The sequence below is a fragment of the Centruroides vittatus genome, unplaced genomic scaffold (assembly GCF_030686945.1).
Source record: "Centruroides vittatus isolate TY-2023 unplaced genomic scaffold, ASM3068694v2 contig_299, whole genome shotgun sequence".
NCBI classification, from domain to species: Eukaryota; Metazoa; Arthropoda; class Arachnida; order Scorpiones; family Buthidae; genus Centruroides; species Centruroides vittatus.
The window spans coordinates 2,231,172-2,249,896 of record NW_027121909.1 but is presented as its reverse complement, the minus strand read 5'-3'; the positions used below and the strand labels follow the sequence as shown (position 1 = coordinate 2,249,896).

General features: G+C 27.4%; 1 protein-coding gene across 1 annotated transcript in view; it reads right to left on the bottom strand.

Moving 5' to 3' along the window:
- Positions 1-756: 756 nt before the first annotated feature.
- The window catches only part of Vps60 (vacuolar protein sorting 60), a 33,365-nt gene continuing 15,396 nt past the window's right edge, over positions 757-18,725 (bottom strand). Inside the window, exons 3-8 of the mRNA XM_067267234.1 lie at positions 16,193-16,239; positions 12,054-12,147; positions 8,127-8,198; positions 6,215-6,323; positions 5,949-6,064; positions 757-2,030 (exon numbers count right to left, since the gene is read on the bottom strand). Coding sequence (XP_067123335.1) covers positions 1,980-2,030; positions 5,949-6,064; positions 6,215-6,323; positions 8,127-8,198; positions 12,054-12,147; positions 16,193-16,239 — 489 coding nt within the window. The 3' untranslated portion in view covers positions 757-1,979. The remainder of the gene's footprint in view (positions 2,031-5,948; positions 6,065-6,214; positions 6,324-8,126; positions 8,199-12,053; positions 12,148-16,192; positions 16,240-18,725) is intronic.

The following is an 18,725-nucleotide window of genomic DNA, read 5'->3' as shown; positions in this document are numbered from 1 at the left end:
GTCTTAAACCCTCCTTAGGAATTTTTGGAATGCAGATTAACGAACACGAATAAGGATCCTTCGAGGGACCTTGAGAAACTGCATTACCCAATTACATAAATGTGTTATCCGTTGACGTTATGCCTCGAAAATCATCTAAAGAGAGACTTCTTAGTTTCGTGACCACGCTCTATAACATACAAGAGATTCTCTTTCCTCTGGCAAATGTGTATGAACTATTTTGAAAATAGAACGAGATCCCTCGCTGAAATGAGGCTATAAGTTGTAGCTTGTTTATCTTATACGTAAACCCGGATTTGATCTACAGATTCCATTTAGTAAAATACAAGAAATGATCCGAACTTTATTAAATTTAGAACAAACATTAACATATTTTAGATATTTTCTCCACGAAACATTTTAAAATCGCGGTTTTGTTTCTCATCAAGCATTATTAAGAGAGTAGCAAACAAACTATCTCCAACCCATCTGAAATGTTTGACCTTTGGCATTGAACACATGTTATTGTTTATACCCACAAGCACACTACATTTGCAATAAGAGCCCAAGACTGAAAATCAATTCATTTTTCAAATAAAATTTCTTTAAAAAAAATAAAGGAACAAAAACTATTTTAAAATAGATTATTTCTATTGTAAATTCTTAAAATATTTTGTAATAAATTATAAAAGTATTTGAGTATGATATATTTTATAAATATTTTTAAAAACTATTTCTTAACAAATATTTGAAAAATTAAATTCAAATATGTTTCCATTTTTGTTTTTTAAACAGTTGATCTTTATTGAATTTATTATTACATATTATTTAACAAGCTGTACTTTTTTCTTGTTAATAACAATTTTTTAAATATATATTTTACTTACAGCATGCAAAGAATATAAAATTTTTTTAAATTAAAAATATTTACATTTAAAACATTAAACCTGCATATAAAAAAGTTTTTAATATTAAATCTTAATATCATCATTTTTCTTTTTGCCTAACTTGTAGCAGAATTTCAAAAATAATCACATTATGAAGACCAAAAAAAAATGATGATTTTAAATATTGATTTTTGTAAATAATACAGAATTTTCTTCAAGTGTTTTTTCATTAAAAAAAAACAAATTTTGTGATAAACCAATTTAAAAAAAATGATTAAGTGATAAGGTGACCCTTTTTAATCCTCTTTTGTTATGCTGATTGTAATAACTTACATACTATAGAAGATGAAATCTTTTATATGAGAGTGCAATCATTTTCACGCAAGGATTTATCTTACATAGTTTAACAGTTACAATCGATATAATTTGACAATACAATCCTACAAAACATTAATTTTTTTCATTTTATCAAGCATTTCAAAGTAAACTTCATCCAATTTTCCACAATATAACAATCTATTCTGTATTAAAGACATTTTTGTTCTGTGATGCCTAAGTGTTTCAATTTTCCAATAAAAGAATTCATTTTCAATCATAAAATTCTACTTAAAAGTTTTAAAAATTCAACAACATAATATCTGAAATTTAGTATAAGATTTTACAGACATAATTTAGAAGATGAATTGCTTAATAACAAAATTTTTATACAATAATATTAGTTATACTCCCATGAAAAATTAGATTTAATCTTACGGTAATGTTTTGTGATATAAAGATATAAACTATTAAACATCTTCATTAATTAATTTGTATTTTGTTTCAGTTAAAATTTAGAATACAAATAATTGTTATAATGATAAAGAATTGGAATAAATATCTTGTTGACAATTTCATCTGTCTAAATAATAAAAAATTACTTTCAATAAATTGTGAAGACATCACAAGAGGATATCCTATTTGAAGTAAGAGTTTGTTTTGGAAAACTTATTCAGTAATAGCTATTCTTTAACTTGAACCAAGTTGCTGATTCTTCATTTAACAAAAATTTTGCTGTATGAAGTATAAAACACAATTTTAGAATTCATTCATTTTTTCTATATCAGACAAATAAAATTATGAAGCAGGAATTTTTGGTAATCCAAATTCATCCACCAAGACACCTTCCTACAAAAGAAAAAAACTGATTAAAAATAGTCCTGACTATATTTTTCAATTGTATATAAATTACTACATGTTTTAGTTTTTAATATTAAAATTATAATAAAACTTTTTCATAATAACTAACACTAAAACAAAGAACTATTCACTGATGGTAGTGACTAGTTTTATTACCAGTACTTTCAATGTTTGCTACAGAAAAATTATTGCATGTCTTGACCAAAGATCTCTGAAAAAACAGCTTTAGATTCTAAAGATTATATAAATATTTTAACATTTTCAGCATGTATGAAAAATACATAAACCCAATTCTAAATGTTTTAATAAATTATGATCAAAATATTTTATTTTGATAAACGGAGTAACTGAACAATTACAATGTAATAAAATGCATCTAATTTTAAGAGACTTTCATTTTATAAAATTGTCATAAGAAAATGTTTAAAATTTTAAATATATTGATTTTAATATATGATAATCACAAAACTGGAATATTTGTTAGATATTATAAATAATCAATTTATATAACTTTTATTAAGCCAGAGATATGACACCTGTCCATTATAACTACTCAGCCATAGAGTTAGGCTTCAATTCCTCAAAGATTCAAAAATTTCCATCTCTTTCATTCACTGAAAGTTATTATTTCTGAGAACACAAATAAAAGAATCAGACTTTCTCCTAGGTATGATACAATTAATATCTACTAAAGTAGCAGGCCATCCCTTTAACAGCAAAACAAAAGAAAGGACTCATAGCTATAGGAATAATTCAAGATGAGGCCTTCCAAAGCATGCTTCTCATAGTAATAATTTGCAAAAACTGGAAATAAAATTTGGAACAATATCCTAAGTTATATGTTTAAATCCTAACAGAATACTAATATATACTAGCAGAGTATCTTAGCAGTGATGATACTATTGAACAGTTTTATCCATTTAACATTATAATAAATGAAATGTTAAAAAAATAAAAAAACTAATAATTTTCATAAAAATAAATGTATTTGTCACAAAGATTTCATATCAGATGTAACAAAGCTTATTACTGATAATTCATAAAGTAACACAAAAGATTATTGAACATTTAATTAAGGAAAAATTTTACTCTATTTTATAACTATTGTAATATCAAAATCAGAAAAAACAAGCTAAAATGGAAATGGATAAATATAATATGATTATTGAAGATACTTGAATTTAATAACAAACTGTTATTAAGTATTGTTAATGACAGTTTAACAAATTATTTTTTGAAATTCTGCCCTTAAAAGAATTTAAGTTCATAAGAGTTCTTAATTAGGTAAAATCTATTTAATCACAGTTAAGGCATAAAATATTGGAATCTTAAAATTTATCATCAATTATATTTAGACTTCTTCACATAAAATCATAAATTTAACAATTTTCAAGTCACTTCTTAGTCAACGTATAAGACTATTTCTTCATATTTATCAAAGGATTTAAATTTCACAACTACCAGATTTAAATATTAAATCCAACTTGAAATATTTTAAAAAGAGATTTCATTAGCTGGCAAAAAAAAAAATCTTGAAAATGTGTAATCTTTTAAAAACTATATAGTTTACATTTAATAAAAAATGTTTATATATTAATTGTATTATATTAATTGTACTAACTTCTTAATTATATTTTAATTATTAAAAATTGCAATTTTCAGTTAGAATAAATGTAGAATATTTAGTTAAATTTCTGTTAAAAGATAGAAGAAAAATTTATTTTTAAAAACACTTCTTCTAATGATCATTATTGAATTAATATGAATTTAATTTCTCAATAACTTCTGTTCAATTTAATTTACAAAAAATTATAAACTATCAAAGTATTTTTTTATCCAAAGCTGGCAATTTTAAATAATTTGTATCACATCCAAAAATAATCTTAAAATATAAATTTAATCATTTCAGAATGAAAAATTGATCAATATAGGCTGCTACCTTAAACTATATAATAATTGATTATCCAATTTATCTCAATAAATAATTTCTTTTCATTGAAAAAGATAGTTGTTAATGTAATTAAATATAATAAAATTAAATACATAAATCATTCATCTATTCAGTTGAATAATTTGAAAAACTATTTATATTACAAAAAATTAATATGTATTGTTATATTATATACACACACACACAAGGTATGACAATTTAATTCCCAGTATGGCAATATAGTGTCACCCATGACAATTATATCAAAATGATATGTGCATTTGTGTTTAAACATGTTTGAACTAATATGTGCAAACATTCCAAGCTGAAAGAGCTAGTTGTTAATTAGCTATTGGGAAGGTAATAGTTATCAGCATGTACTTCTTGGCATAAAAATGGGTGATCAAAATTTAGAGCAATGTATTAATATTAAATTGTGTGTGAAAATTGGCAAAATGTGCTACCAAAACATTACAGTATGACCCAGAAACAAAACATCATAGCGTGCAATGAAAATTCCCAAGTTCACCATGCCCTAAAAAGAGTATGTATGGCATGCTCACAGTTTAAGACCATACTGGTGTGTTTCTTCAATCACAAGGGAATAGTTCACCAAGAATTTATTGAACAGGAACAAACCATTTACCAACAATACTATTTAGAAGTACTGAAGAGATTATAAGACTGTTTGAAGAAAAAAGACAGAAACTGTGGCCTGACAAGTGGATCATTCATCATGCCAGTCACAGTACACTCACTATGGGACTGTATTGGTCAAAAAAGCAATTGCACAATTAGATCATCCTGCCTATTCACCTGACTTACTCCCTGTGATTTCTGGCTATTTCCAAAATTAAAAGCTGCACTGAAGACTTTCTAATATAACTGATATCCAATAGAATGTTGGACAGCTGCTCAACAATACAGGTATACCTCACCTTACATCGGCAATTGGTTCCAGGAGATGTGAAGTAAGTCGAATTTACTTGTCTCCGAATTTACTTGTCAGGCTAAACCACAAATTATCATTCACAGTTCTGTATTTTATTTATAAATGCATTTTTAATAATATATGGTTAATAAGAATACTTTTTAAGCTTACAAACAAATAAATTTTAGTTTTTAATATAGTACAGAAAAAAGTCATCTAAATTTACGAATATATGTACTGTACGTATGTACAGTACATACTTGTAAATATACATGTTTACAATTTGGCGACATTTACAGTACATCGCGGACTCTTGATTTGTGAATACGGTTTCTGTAAGACATTATAAAATAAGATAATTTTTTAAGGTTAAATAACAAATACAGTTATTAAAATTATTTTGTGATAATAGAAAATAAACTAATTTATGTTAAATTTACCAATATCGAGTGGCCCTGACAACAATGCTAAATGGTAGATATTGGAACTACCGTGGAAAATGCCAATAATGAGCACTTGAAGACCGCTAAATAAGACAACACAGAAACACAGATGTTTTCATGTTTCATTCTCTAGGATTTATGATGATTATATTAACATTTACTGTAAATGTACATATTTTAATATGATTCTGTGTGCTTTTAACGCTTTTCTAGTGATATTACGACTTCAATATTTGTGGTGGACAAATGTAAAGTCGAATAAAATGACTTAAACTTGATTTTTATTTTTCCATATACTTTTTTGACAAATGACGTATAATCGAGAACGACATAACTCGAGGTATACCTGTATTCTGGAAAACGAGTTTCAGGCATCCTTCCAAAAATGGGAAAGCCATTTAAGTCAGTGTATAGACATGCAAGGAAAGTATTTTGAAGATGACAGTGTACAGTTCTGCATGTACATTTTGTAAAGGTGCATTCTAACATGAAAATAAAATTGATACTAAAATTTTCTGCATATCAATAGCAGCAAATTTTCTTCAAAAATTTTCAATTGGCAAAAAATTACTGGTATATAAATTATAAAATTTAATATATACCTCATTTGTACTCTCTGTTCCTGGTTCTTTAGTTGGAGCATTTGGAGCTTTCACTGCATCATCTAAATACGATGTATCTTCATCCAAGGCAATTTCATCACCCAATGCATCCAATTCTTTCATAATTTAAAAGTAATTATTATACACATATATTACATTAAGAAACCTTTATTTAAAATTTAAAAACATTCTACTACTATTCTGAAAAACAGATTAATATTAAAGATTAAGATTTTAAAATCTTAGGAATACTTAAAAATAATTACCAGCCTCTAATTCATCATCATCTACTTCTGGCATACCATAACTTCTTCCTAATGCTTCTTGCACTTCATTGGCTTGGTCTAACATATCTTCTAAATCATCTTGCAAATTCTAAAAATAATTTTTTAAGATTTATGTTTTCATCATCATAATATATATACAGGGTTCCTACTCAAATTTTTGTTTTAATTTCCATGACTTTCTTTTGACTTTTTATGCAAATGTTTTGCTTCTCCAATGTTTTGGTTAGTTATTTTTTTTAATTAACAGTTATATATTTTTTATAATTGCCAAATTATTAAAATTAAAAATAAAATGTTTTATTAAAATTCTGTTATTAATCCACAACCATAAAGCTACTTGACTTTGAAGGAAAAAAAGTTTTTATTAATCATTACATATTCTATATAATCCATGTACAGAGGTATATATTTATTAAATTTATCTCTTAATAAATTTCCTGAACTTTATAAAATATTAATAAACTGGAAAAGAAATCAGAAATTGCTTTGTTATGCAATCAAAATTATTAAAATAAAAAATGATAAATGATTTAAATGGTATTGTTTATCATTTTGTGTACTTTGTAAATTTTTGGGTAAGTTTTGTGTAAGCTTGAGAGAAATTTTGAGTCATGAAAAGGGGTGCAGAATATTTTCAGAAGTTGTATTGCATCACATTACTTCTTGCTGCCTGCAGATGGCTACACTTAATCAAGCATATTGTCAGCAAAAAATCAACAAGGCAGCCAAGGAAGCAAATTCCCTGACTTTTCAACAATTTTTAACAAATTCCCTGACATTCCATGACTTTTTCTGAACACTAATGAAAATCCCTGACTTTCCAGGTGCATAGGAACCATGTATATAGTTAACAATTTATTTCAAAACAGAACAGAAAAATTCATATTGTGTATAAAAATATTTTTATCATCTGAATGCAATTATTATTTTGTATTATTTTGCTGAAAAAAAATCAAAATATATTCATAAATTGTGTTTGTTTATAAATATGATATTTTATTTATTAAATTCTTAAAAAATAATCCAATGGATGCTATAGGATATTTATGAAAAAAATTTAATAAAATATGACAAACACGTATTGTATAGGACTACTAAAAATTTTTCTACTTTGTAATCCCAAAAATCTTCATGATTTATAAATACACAACTGATTAATTAATACAATTATGTGGATAACTATGTTCTTGTTTAAATAAATGATACATTTTATTATTGATTTTTGAAATTTGTAATATATATACACACACAGTAGAGACTCGTTAATCGGAACCCCGGTAATCGGAACGATTTTCAGTCGGACTGTTTCATGCTGAATCGAACATTTTTGATACTAGATTTACTTCTAAAGTATAATTTTCATGTTTTTATATTCTTCAATATATTTATTTTTTTTGTACAAAATGCAGAAATAATTTTTAACGATACGATAGCCTCGATTATTATTATAAAAATTTTCGTTAGGCTTAAAATCAACGAAAATTCAACACGAAGCGACACGCAACGGAGAAAAATTTGAACATCAGACAGGTTAATGTATTTTTTTGTACATAATCGGTAATCGGAACAAATCACTAATCTGAACAACCCCAGTCCCCAATTGATTCCGATTTTCGGTTCTCTACTGTATATATATTATACACTTAATTTTGACTATATCTCAATTTGTTCTTAAGAAAACACAAAAAAGTAGCCTGTCGGCAATGGTTTTCCATTGATTTAAATCTAATTATAATTTTGAATTATGTTTGTAAATATTGTATATGGATTAAATGCAAATCAATAAATATTCATTTACTTTTACATTAGCTCATTTACTATAATTAAAAATTATAGTGAATGAAGTAATTAAATTAAAAATAATTGAATATATTTCAACACATTAACTTACCTCAATATCATCAATATTGACTTTTTTATATTCTCTTTTCATCTCCTTCACCCCTAATTTCATAGCATCTACCTAAAATTTGAAATATATGAATTCATGAGTATAGTTGGTTGACATAATACTAAAAGACTAAAATTAGCAATTATAAATTATAATTATATATATATATAATTAATATATAATTATAATTGCTAATATTCTCTGAACACTAAATATTTATTTGTTGCTTATAAAGGATTCAAAATATTTAAATTGAATATAACAGTGAACAAACACATTGGAAAAGACATATGTCTATGTATTGAGCACAGAGACAATGACATGTTATCCTATGGTCAAAAAGGATGATTGTCTGGGGCCCCCAGCAATAGGAGGCTCCAAACAAATCTTTTATAAGAAAACATATTTCCCAAAAAATTACCCCAAAGAAAAATATATGAAGTCAACACTATACCATATATGGAGGGGGTCTCCTAATTCAAACTGGGCCCATAAAGCTATAATGTATATCACCACTGCAGAGATGTCCTTTCCAATATATATATTGGAAAGGACATCTCTGCAGTGGTGATATACATCTCTGGTGATAAATATGCAGTGGGTAAGACAATTATATATATATTATTGTTTGTACATCTGTCATTCAGTACTACTAGTATTTTTAATATATGTATGTGTCAAAAACAAAATAGCTATAAAAACACACTAACCATTAAACACAATCAAATCAATCTAAAGTAGGTTTTTCACCTTTGTTTCATTTTTCATGAGATACAGAAGGAAAAGGACAATTACACATTATGACAAACCAACTCTTTCATACATCAACTTGCCATTTTATTTAATAAATAAGAATTAAAATGATTGTTTAAAACATTATTATAAATTCATTTTGAAGTAAATATTAAATTTCTAAAGTTAGATAAATAAAATACTGGAAAGGGGAAAAATTGTGTTTAAGAATATTTCTGTTTTAAAACTAATGAAAAATATTTCTATGCCAGATATAGAATTATTACAATATAAAATTACATTATTACAGAATATAGAATTATGATTATTATAATCAGCAGTCAAACATAAAAATTTATTGAGATAATAAATGTTAATTTTTGGATATTATCTTAATTAAGAAGCTTGCTATTTTACAAAAATTATGTTAACATTAAATGTTAAAATTAAAAAAAAAAAAAGTTAAAATTAGCTATGTGAAATTCCTTTTAAAAATCTAAAATTTGATTCATTCACTCAAATTTATGGCAAAACATTATATCACTATGGTCAATATTAAAGCAAACAAAATTTTAAGCAAAATAAGAACAAATTTTTTAACACACAATAATGAAATTTTGCACAATAGAAAAAGTTTTCTTCAGTTTGCATTTTCCTCAGATCAGCATAAGTTGTCTATTACAGTCTGTAACATTGTCCAATTTGATATAAATTTTAGATTAACAACACAAATCACAAAGAAGAATGATAGGATACTTATTTCAATTTCACAGAAGAAATATCAGAATATTGAATTTGGTTTTTAGATCTTATTCAACTTTGAATTTGACTTGTTAATTTGATTCCAGGAACTCAACTTCCTAGTATATCTCCTGCTACTGAGTAATAATCAAGTAATCTTTAAGTCCCAAGAACTCACAATTTAACCTTTTGGGAGTTGTGGTGTATTTGAGAGATACATAAGTAATTGTTTACAATATGAAATAATAATACAAAGTAGCAGATCCTGAGAGTTTCAGTAGCTTCAAGTCTCCTCTCACCCTTACTTGAACAAAATCACAATAACTGCAAAAGTAGCTTGTTTTGATTTTTTTTGAAAGCTCTACGTTTTGTATCCATCAAATACACTAACTCCCCAAAGTGCAATTTATCAAACCTTGATGTTTGCAGGAGTACAACAATTTATTTCAGAGAAATACAAAACAGATAATGATTTAGAAGTACATAAATTCCATAATAAAAGTGCTATAAATGATGAGAACTTAGTTGAAATTCATTCTAATGATTCTAAACTGAACAAGATGCATGTAGCAGTGATGAAAGCAAAAATACTGACAAAAGCAAAAGTAATCTTTTTGTTTGAAAAGATAAAAATGGAAAAAATTCATTTCAAAAAAAGGTAAGAAGACAATTACAAAGTATACTGTTTGAAAAATAAAGGCCAACATACAAAGACAGTATGTTGTAAGGAATTATTTCATTAATGATGAGACATTTAATTTGATATTAGTAAACATTAGCAAGTACATAAAATCTATACAAGGCAATTATACTCAACAAAGAGATGCAAAAACAACAGACACAAAATTTAATGAGAGGCAGACTCATACAGACTGACTCAAATTTGTCATGTTAGCAGCTGTAAGAGAATTGTTTTCAAAATTTGTTGAAAATTGCAAAACTCAAAAGGGACAAAACATGACAACTGATGAAGTGCTAGCTGGATTCAGGAGAAAATGTGGATTTAAACAGTATATTCCTTCAAAATGGAATTAAAATATTTTGTATGATTGATGTTAAAATTTTATACATTTCAAATATTGAAACTTACATATAAAAATAGTCTGAAGGTCCACATTCCTTTAGCAACAAGCCAATAAATGTTGTGAAGAGAATTGCAAAACCTATCTATCTTCAAGACTGGACATAATATCAGTGCTGAAAATTGTTTTTCAGATATTCAATCAGAGAAAGATTTGAGAAAACAAAAATTGTCATATATGTTGGTACATTACATAAAAGCAAACCACAGCTTCCACTTGAGTTTGTTACACCAAAAATAAATAGAAGTCTATTTGAATTTGATATGATTGTATAATAGTATCACATTCAAACAAATTTTTATTGGTCTCAGTTTGCAGTTTGATGATGCAATTGATTCAGATACAGAAATCACCTGTTACTACAACAGCACAACATCAGGTGTAGATATGGGTAACAAAATGGCTGCTACAGATAATGTAGAAAGAAACACATGTGCCAATGATTATTTTTTATATCCTGTTTAATATAATAGTAGTATAAATGCACATTTTCCATATACAAAACAAACAAGAGGCCCAATGCAGAAAAAAGTTTTAAGGAATTTGGTGGCAAGTCTAATCTTTGAAAAGCTAAGAACAGATTGAAATACTGGGATCCAAAAGGAACTATATCAGAAATTACAAGTTTGAAAACTTAAAAGTATAGAAGTCAGAAAAATTGTTTTGTATGTTCAACTCTGTCTGATGTTTAGATTTAAAATAAATTCGAATTACTTTGTTATTTTTGATATAAATATATGAAATTTAACAAGTATTTACTAACAACAAAGTTTGAAGTATTAAAAATTTAAGCTCAGAATGACATTACTTTAAATATGCAAACAAAAGTCAATATCAGGTGATGTATCTGAGATACATCACAACCCATGACATTCTATTAATATAATGTAACTGATGTATCCAAAATGTTAAAAAGTATTTATCACCATCTACGCGCAGATAATATAACAAAAGATTTCAATTCCTGGAATCAAGTGAATAAAATCAATGATAATCAAGTTTCAAACAATCAAAATAAAATTCTGATCATTCTAAAATGAACATAGTGGTCTCATCTTTCTGGTCTGTATAGAGAACTACTATGGGGCTGAACAAGAATTATAAAGACTGGACTACATTATACTATTGTATAATGTGAATCTAATATTTCCAGTATCTTTTCTTAATATCATTTTTGTTACCAATATAAATTTAACAAACTAATTAGTTAATATAATGTATTAATTTGCTTTTTTGAATTCTCACAAAATATAACGAAACTGCTGGGATAAAACAAACTATTCCAACTTCTAAACAAAAATTTAATTCATTTATATAATTAATATTTATTTATAATGAACATTTTAAACAATAATTAAAATTAACAACTTACAGTGGTTTTTGTATCTTTTAACATTTGTGTAGCATAATTTGCTTGTTCCATATTAAATGACTGCTGAGCTAAATTCTCTCTCTGAGTTTCATACCTAGAAAAATAAATGCAAATTTATGCTATTGTGATTATGTAAAATATGAGTGTAAAACTATAAATCTTTAAATTCACGCACAAACACTTCTCACATCAGTCACTTTAATCATTCATTTCTTATAATTGATTTTTCCTGTATTTTTAATAATTTTAATAAACATTTAAAATAAATGTATGAGCATATCTGTTAAACAGCACATTTAGTTTAATAGATTTTAATTGTTGATTTAAAGCAAAACTATTTTGTTTAAAAATAAATTCTTTAATGTGATTGAATGAACCTATAAGTCATAGTATAAGAAACTTATGTACTGTAGTGATAGCAAACAAAAAATATTTTTGGCATTTCTTTGTGTAAGATTAAGAATATATGCATTATCTTGAAAGAAAATACTGCTTCCAATATTATCATAAAATTTTGATGTTGCATAAGTAAACACTACATTCAAATACTATTGCCAATAACTGAATAACCTTATCTGATTTGTTTACAATTCTGTTAGAAAAAATTTAGTAATGAATTAAGATCATATTTACAATTGATCTTAATTCATTACTATTCATTACATTTTTCAGACTAACTAGATTCACTTAATTCATTATTGCATATATGAATTGCATTTGTTTTATACAAATTGGAAATACATTTCACCTTAGTTTATTCTATATACAGTATATAGAGAATTCATTGTATATTGTAAATCTATATACAGTAGAAAGTCGTTAATCCGAATCAATTGGGGACAGGGGTTGTTCAGATTAGTGATTTGTTTGGATAACTGATCATGTACAAAAAAATATAACCTGTCCGATGTTCAAATTTTTCTCCGTTGCGTGTCGCTTCGTGTTGAATTTTTCTCCGTTGTGTGTCGCTTCGTGTTGAATTTTCATCAATTTTAAGCTTAACGAAAATTTTTATAATAATAGTTGAGGCTATTGTATCGTTAAAAATTATTTCTTTATTTTGTACAAACAAAATAAATATATTGAAGAATATAAAAACATGAAAATTATACTTTAGAAATAAATCTAGTATCAAAAACGTTCGATTCAGCACGACACAGTCTGGCTGAAAATCATTCGGATTACAGGGGTTCGGATTAACGACTCTACTGTATCTATATACTGTATATAGAATAAACTAAGGTGAAATGTATCTCCAATTTGTATAAAACAAATGCAATTCATATATGCAAAATTCATATTGCAAATACGTCATTTATTTATTGTAGGTTAGCCCTATTTTATTTATTTTATCATTTAACTTCATTTAAAATAATTAGATGCAAAAATATGCCCAATTTTGCTCATTATAGTGGCACTCTTCCCTGCCTTGCCAATTATTGAACTTACCCCATCCAGTACAAAAATGTTTAAGAAAATATTGAGTTGGCATTCATTAAATTCCAATCATTTCTTAATTTTATATTATTAACAGAAAGAAGTAAATTACGTTAAATCTTGTTCCTGAGGGCTGACATTTCTTTCAAATACAGTGGCACCTGGACAAAACTCTTGCAAACAGACAAGAAAAAAACAAACAAAATACTATATTTGACTAAATATCAATTTGCATGCAAAACAATGAATATCTAACTGTGAAGGTATTACACACAATTTTATAAATTTTATATGAATAAATTTATCTTTCCTATCTTTTTTTTTGTAGATTAACAATTTTTTTAATAAATATTTTGATAGGTACTGGTACAATTAGTCTATTCATAACATTATATCATCTTTTATATGCATTAGCTGATGATTTTAGTTTTATTAGTTTATTGATGTATTACAATAATAATCTCAATAATGAAATTAACAATCATGACACCTTTTCTGAACAAGAATTACGTATTAGGATATCATTTACTTTTTGATGTTTTTATTGAATCTCACTTCTGAATTCTTTTTTCTTACTAAAACTCATTGACAGAAGTTAATTAAAAGGTCATTCATTAACTGATGCCAATTTTATCAGAAAATTATATTTCTTGAAAAGACACAATGCAGTGACAGTAGATTTAAAACACTGGGCAAATTGTCATCCTTTATTCGGTTGGTTTAAGGATAAAAATTTGCCCAGTATTTTAAATCTACTGTCACTGCATTGTGTCTTCGCAAGAAAGAAAACATAAAACACGGGTTCCTCAAGATAAAAAAGAAAATTATATGATAAAACTCAATACACAGCATCTTTTCCAGTCAATGAAATTTTTATAGCTATGACTTTTTCTTTAAATAATAAAATTTTATTAAGATTATTTTACTAAAATCATTTTTTAATCTAATTTTTATTATTACATTCCATGCAGATGATCTTGCTTTGTCTTTCAAGTTATAATCTGTCTTCTTTTGGCTTCTTTGATGATAGCTCAGCACTGTTATTTCTCAGAGTAATATAGTATTTGCTATTTATTGTGCTAATTTCTACTAGAAATAAATTGTAATGAATAAAGTTCTTAGTGGGTTTAGCAGCTGAATAGGTCCAAGAGATTCCAACTGAAGATGATGATAATCATGTAAGAAATGTCTTGTATCAAATGTAAGAAGTGTCTTGTATCTGAATACTTTCACCTTTAATTGGAATCACTTATTCAGATACAAGACACTTCTTACATTTGAATATTCTCATCTTCAGTTGAAATCTCTTTGACCTATTTAGCTGCTAAAGGTTCTTGTTGTTCCCAAGAATTTGTGCTAGATAGTTGAATACTTCTTGGATAGGATCATTATGAACTTACATGACAGTGAACAATTCAACTATCAAGAACTAGTGTCTTGCTCATCCATCAAAACTTCTAATCATATTAAGAAGTAACACAGAGACCAAGTTAAGATCTATTTATACTACCTGTTCAGACATGTAATGGTAACACTGATGTCATACTGGTATATTCACACTATCCTTTCAGACATAAGCAGTTTACATTAACTGACAGCCTTTAACCAATTCACAGTGATTAACCATTTATCTTTCAAAGATGTGTTTGAAATATTACTATTGAATAAAGATGACAAGAAAATAAAACACTGTTGTCATTATAGTGTTCATAAAATATTAAAAATGAAGATTCAGAGAATACTGGACCTACTGGTGGTGGATAATAGAAAGTTTTTCTTGTATTTTGAAATGCAGTAGTATGATTTCAATGTCTTATTGGGAAAAGTAGAAAATTCCCTTAGAAACAAGACAACAGTTATACCTCAAATGAGACTGTCCACTGCAATTCAAAGGGCCTGGGCACATAAGCAATATTTTGATGTGATGATATGGCATATAAGTATAGAAGCAAATGGACCAATGCACACACGATAAGGTTGCTGCAGTGGTGATGTATTTTACTTTCAGTATTTACTTATGGATGCTGCATCCTTACATCAAAATATTGCTCATGTTGACCAGCATAAAAGCTGTCTGAATGTAATTCATACTAGCCAGCCATCTCTATGCTATCCTGGCTATTCCAACAGGTTCACACATACGCATCATTTCAGAGAAAACATTCTAGCAAAAAATGGTGGAATGGAAGCTCCTTGTCTGAAAAGAACTGCTCTGCTAAGTATAAATGCTTGCACTTAAAACAATTTGAGAATCTTTGGAAACAAACCTATTTATTCTACCTGTTATGTATCAGACAATCTGATTCATAACAGTTATAATAAACAGACCTTTATTCTGCAATCTGACTTCTTGAAGAATCTTAATACTTCATTTGTTTACTTCAATCACTATCAATGCATTAAATCAACCTGTTTTCAAATTCTCAGTACTAGTTAGTTACTATGATTAAACTTTGCATTTCAACACTTATATTAATACTGTGAAGAGAAAATAACCATGAATAAAAGAATCTTACCAGATGAAATTTTATGTTTCATGTTTTAATCATCTTTTAGTTTATTTGCCTTATAATTATCAGAAATATATAGAGATCTATCATATTATAATTGAATATATCAGTGACTTTATGGAAATTGAAAATTTCCAAATAAAATATTGTAAGAATTTAAAACAATGATGATAAAGACTAACTAAAACTTACATCTTTTTTTGTTTTAAAACTCTCATTGCCTTCTGTTTAACACCATTCTGAAAAAAGAAAATTTTATTTTTAAATATTTAATACAGCTATAAAGAGAGTATGTGAGTAAACACAAATACACAGACACACAGTACTATATACATATTTTTTAAACAAAAATCCATGGGTGTACTATGTCTGATTAGAACAGTCATAGTACATTCTGTGCATGTTGTCTTCTATCTGAAATGCATACTTGAGCTATGATTCCTGGATTTATAGTAACTTGTGTTTGTATGTAAGCTTTTGATGTATTATTGCTATTTGGCAATGCAAGCAGTCAGTCTGTGCTAAAGTTTGCAACTTGATGTAATGTAATGCTATATCATATGTGAAACTATACATTTCATACAACTGTTGTCTGCAAGTGCTGTCTTTTTAAAATGTGCTTTCTGTAATTTTGTTTTTGAATTTATGACTTGGTCTTGTATAGCAATCACAAAGCCTTTTGTTTCTCCAGAGATCAGCCAACACATCTTGAGTTCTGTCAACATGCTCCTGCCAAGATCAATAAGATGCTTATCAGGGAATTCTAGATCCAGGATTGTTTCATGGTGTCTGTTGTGTACTGAATAAAGGTCTGTTAGATCCAATCAGTATTGTGTAGGTTCGATGGTGCATTATTTTTGTCTGCATAAGTTACAGCATTGTGTAATTGGGATGATTCTTATTTATAGTAAAAAAACTCAGTGTTTATATTTGTTTTGTAATGAAGATTTACTACATTTGTGAAGCCTCATCCTCTGTCTTTATAAAGAAACATGAAAAAAGTCTCACCACTAAGTCATAGAAAAGCTTTGTTGTTTTGTTAACCTGCAATCACATGCAGTTTTTCCCCTCAGACAATTTCATTCATAAGGTTGCAATTTTCTGCAGATTTTTCACACAATTTTGCAGCATGTAATTGCTGTTCCTCAAATCTGACTATTCTGGTAAATCCAGTGATATGTCATCTCTGCATGTGCCAAATATCATCATACATTGCGCAGTTTATGCAATATTGTTTTGTTTACAGAACAATGCCCTTGACCCTTCTCCCATACAGACTTTGTGATAACAAAATAATTTGAAACAAGTTTACCTGGAAAATAAATGACAGGAAAGCTGAGTTGTTTCTCAAAGACCAGGAAACAACTTCTGTATTTTTCAGGCATAAAATAAAGTTGGAAAAACATTTAAATTGCTGAAATTCATAGTACCCCAGATTATCCTATATTTATAAGTATTCAACATCATAGTGACTTGCACACTGCCAAATGTGAGATGTTTATCACATACACAATTGCTGCAAGAGGTAGTCACATAAGACCATGATGTCATTTTCAATAATACCAGGTCACCAAAGCCAACAGAGCTGAAAAATTATCATCACATGCATGTGAATGTGGGGGGAGGAAATCACATGTGATCACATGCATAAGGCAGCAATTTTCTGCAGCATGTTTTTGAGGGCCTGTGATAAAAAAAAAATTTCAAACTGAAATTTTTATGCAGACAACATATAGCATGAGAATATCATGAAAGCAGAGCTAAGTAAGTCAATTTGGTAAAAAATTGCCTGCAAAAACTAGTAGATACCTATAATTGTTGCTACTGCATGTGATTGCAGGTTAGTGTTGTTTACATTTTCTTTGGAGTTGTTATAGTTCTGTATATGAAACACACAACTCCAAATGAATATGAGAGTACCAGGATGGTGTGTTGATTTTGTTTTATTTGGGAAGAACTTTTGATCTCTTTATTAACAAATCTGGTATATCCAAGATGCTCTAAGAAACAACATACATTATCTTACCTTCAGTTGAGCTGTACAGAATTAAAGCAATTTAGAAATTTAAAAATTGACAACTCAATCTATAAATGGAGATGAAAATTAGTTGGAACTATTTTCAAATGAAAAACACATTAATTATGGCAACTGTTTGGTGTAGAATTTAATCAGGCTATTTTTTTGCTACAATTAATAATTAGAAATGAAGTAATTTGTTACTAGAGGTAGACATTATGTGCCATCTCTTATTTAAAATTAATAATTATAATTTAATATTTACTAAATAATTTAGAACAGTCTGGAAAAAAACAAAATTGGCCTGAAACAGGAGTTGAACCTGCAACCTCCCCTTACCATGTGGTGTGCTGCCCACTTATGCCACTTGGACCTCTGCATAATTCTTCAATTTCAGACACATTTAAATCTTAGTAGTACCTAGGCTGTCGATGTAGTTGTTGTCTCCAGTTGGTGCTGTGAGTAACAATAAATGATTATATCAAAGATTTAAATGTGTCTGGAAGAGAAGAATCACCTGGAGGTCTGGGTGGCATAACAAGGCAGTACACCACACAATAAGCAGAAGTGTTTACATGTTATGTGAGTTTAGACTGTTGAAATCCTAAATACATGAATCCATGTACAACGGTGATGTGAGATCTGGAGATCCCCTGGAACGAACGTTGTAATATATTATATTCGAATTAATAATTACCCCTTTCCTCT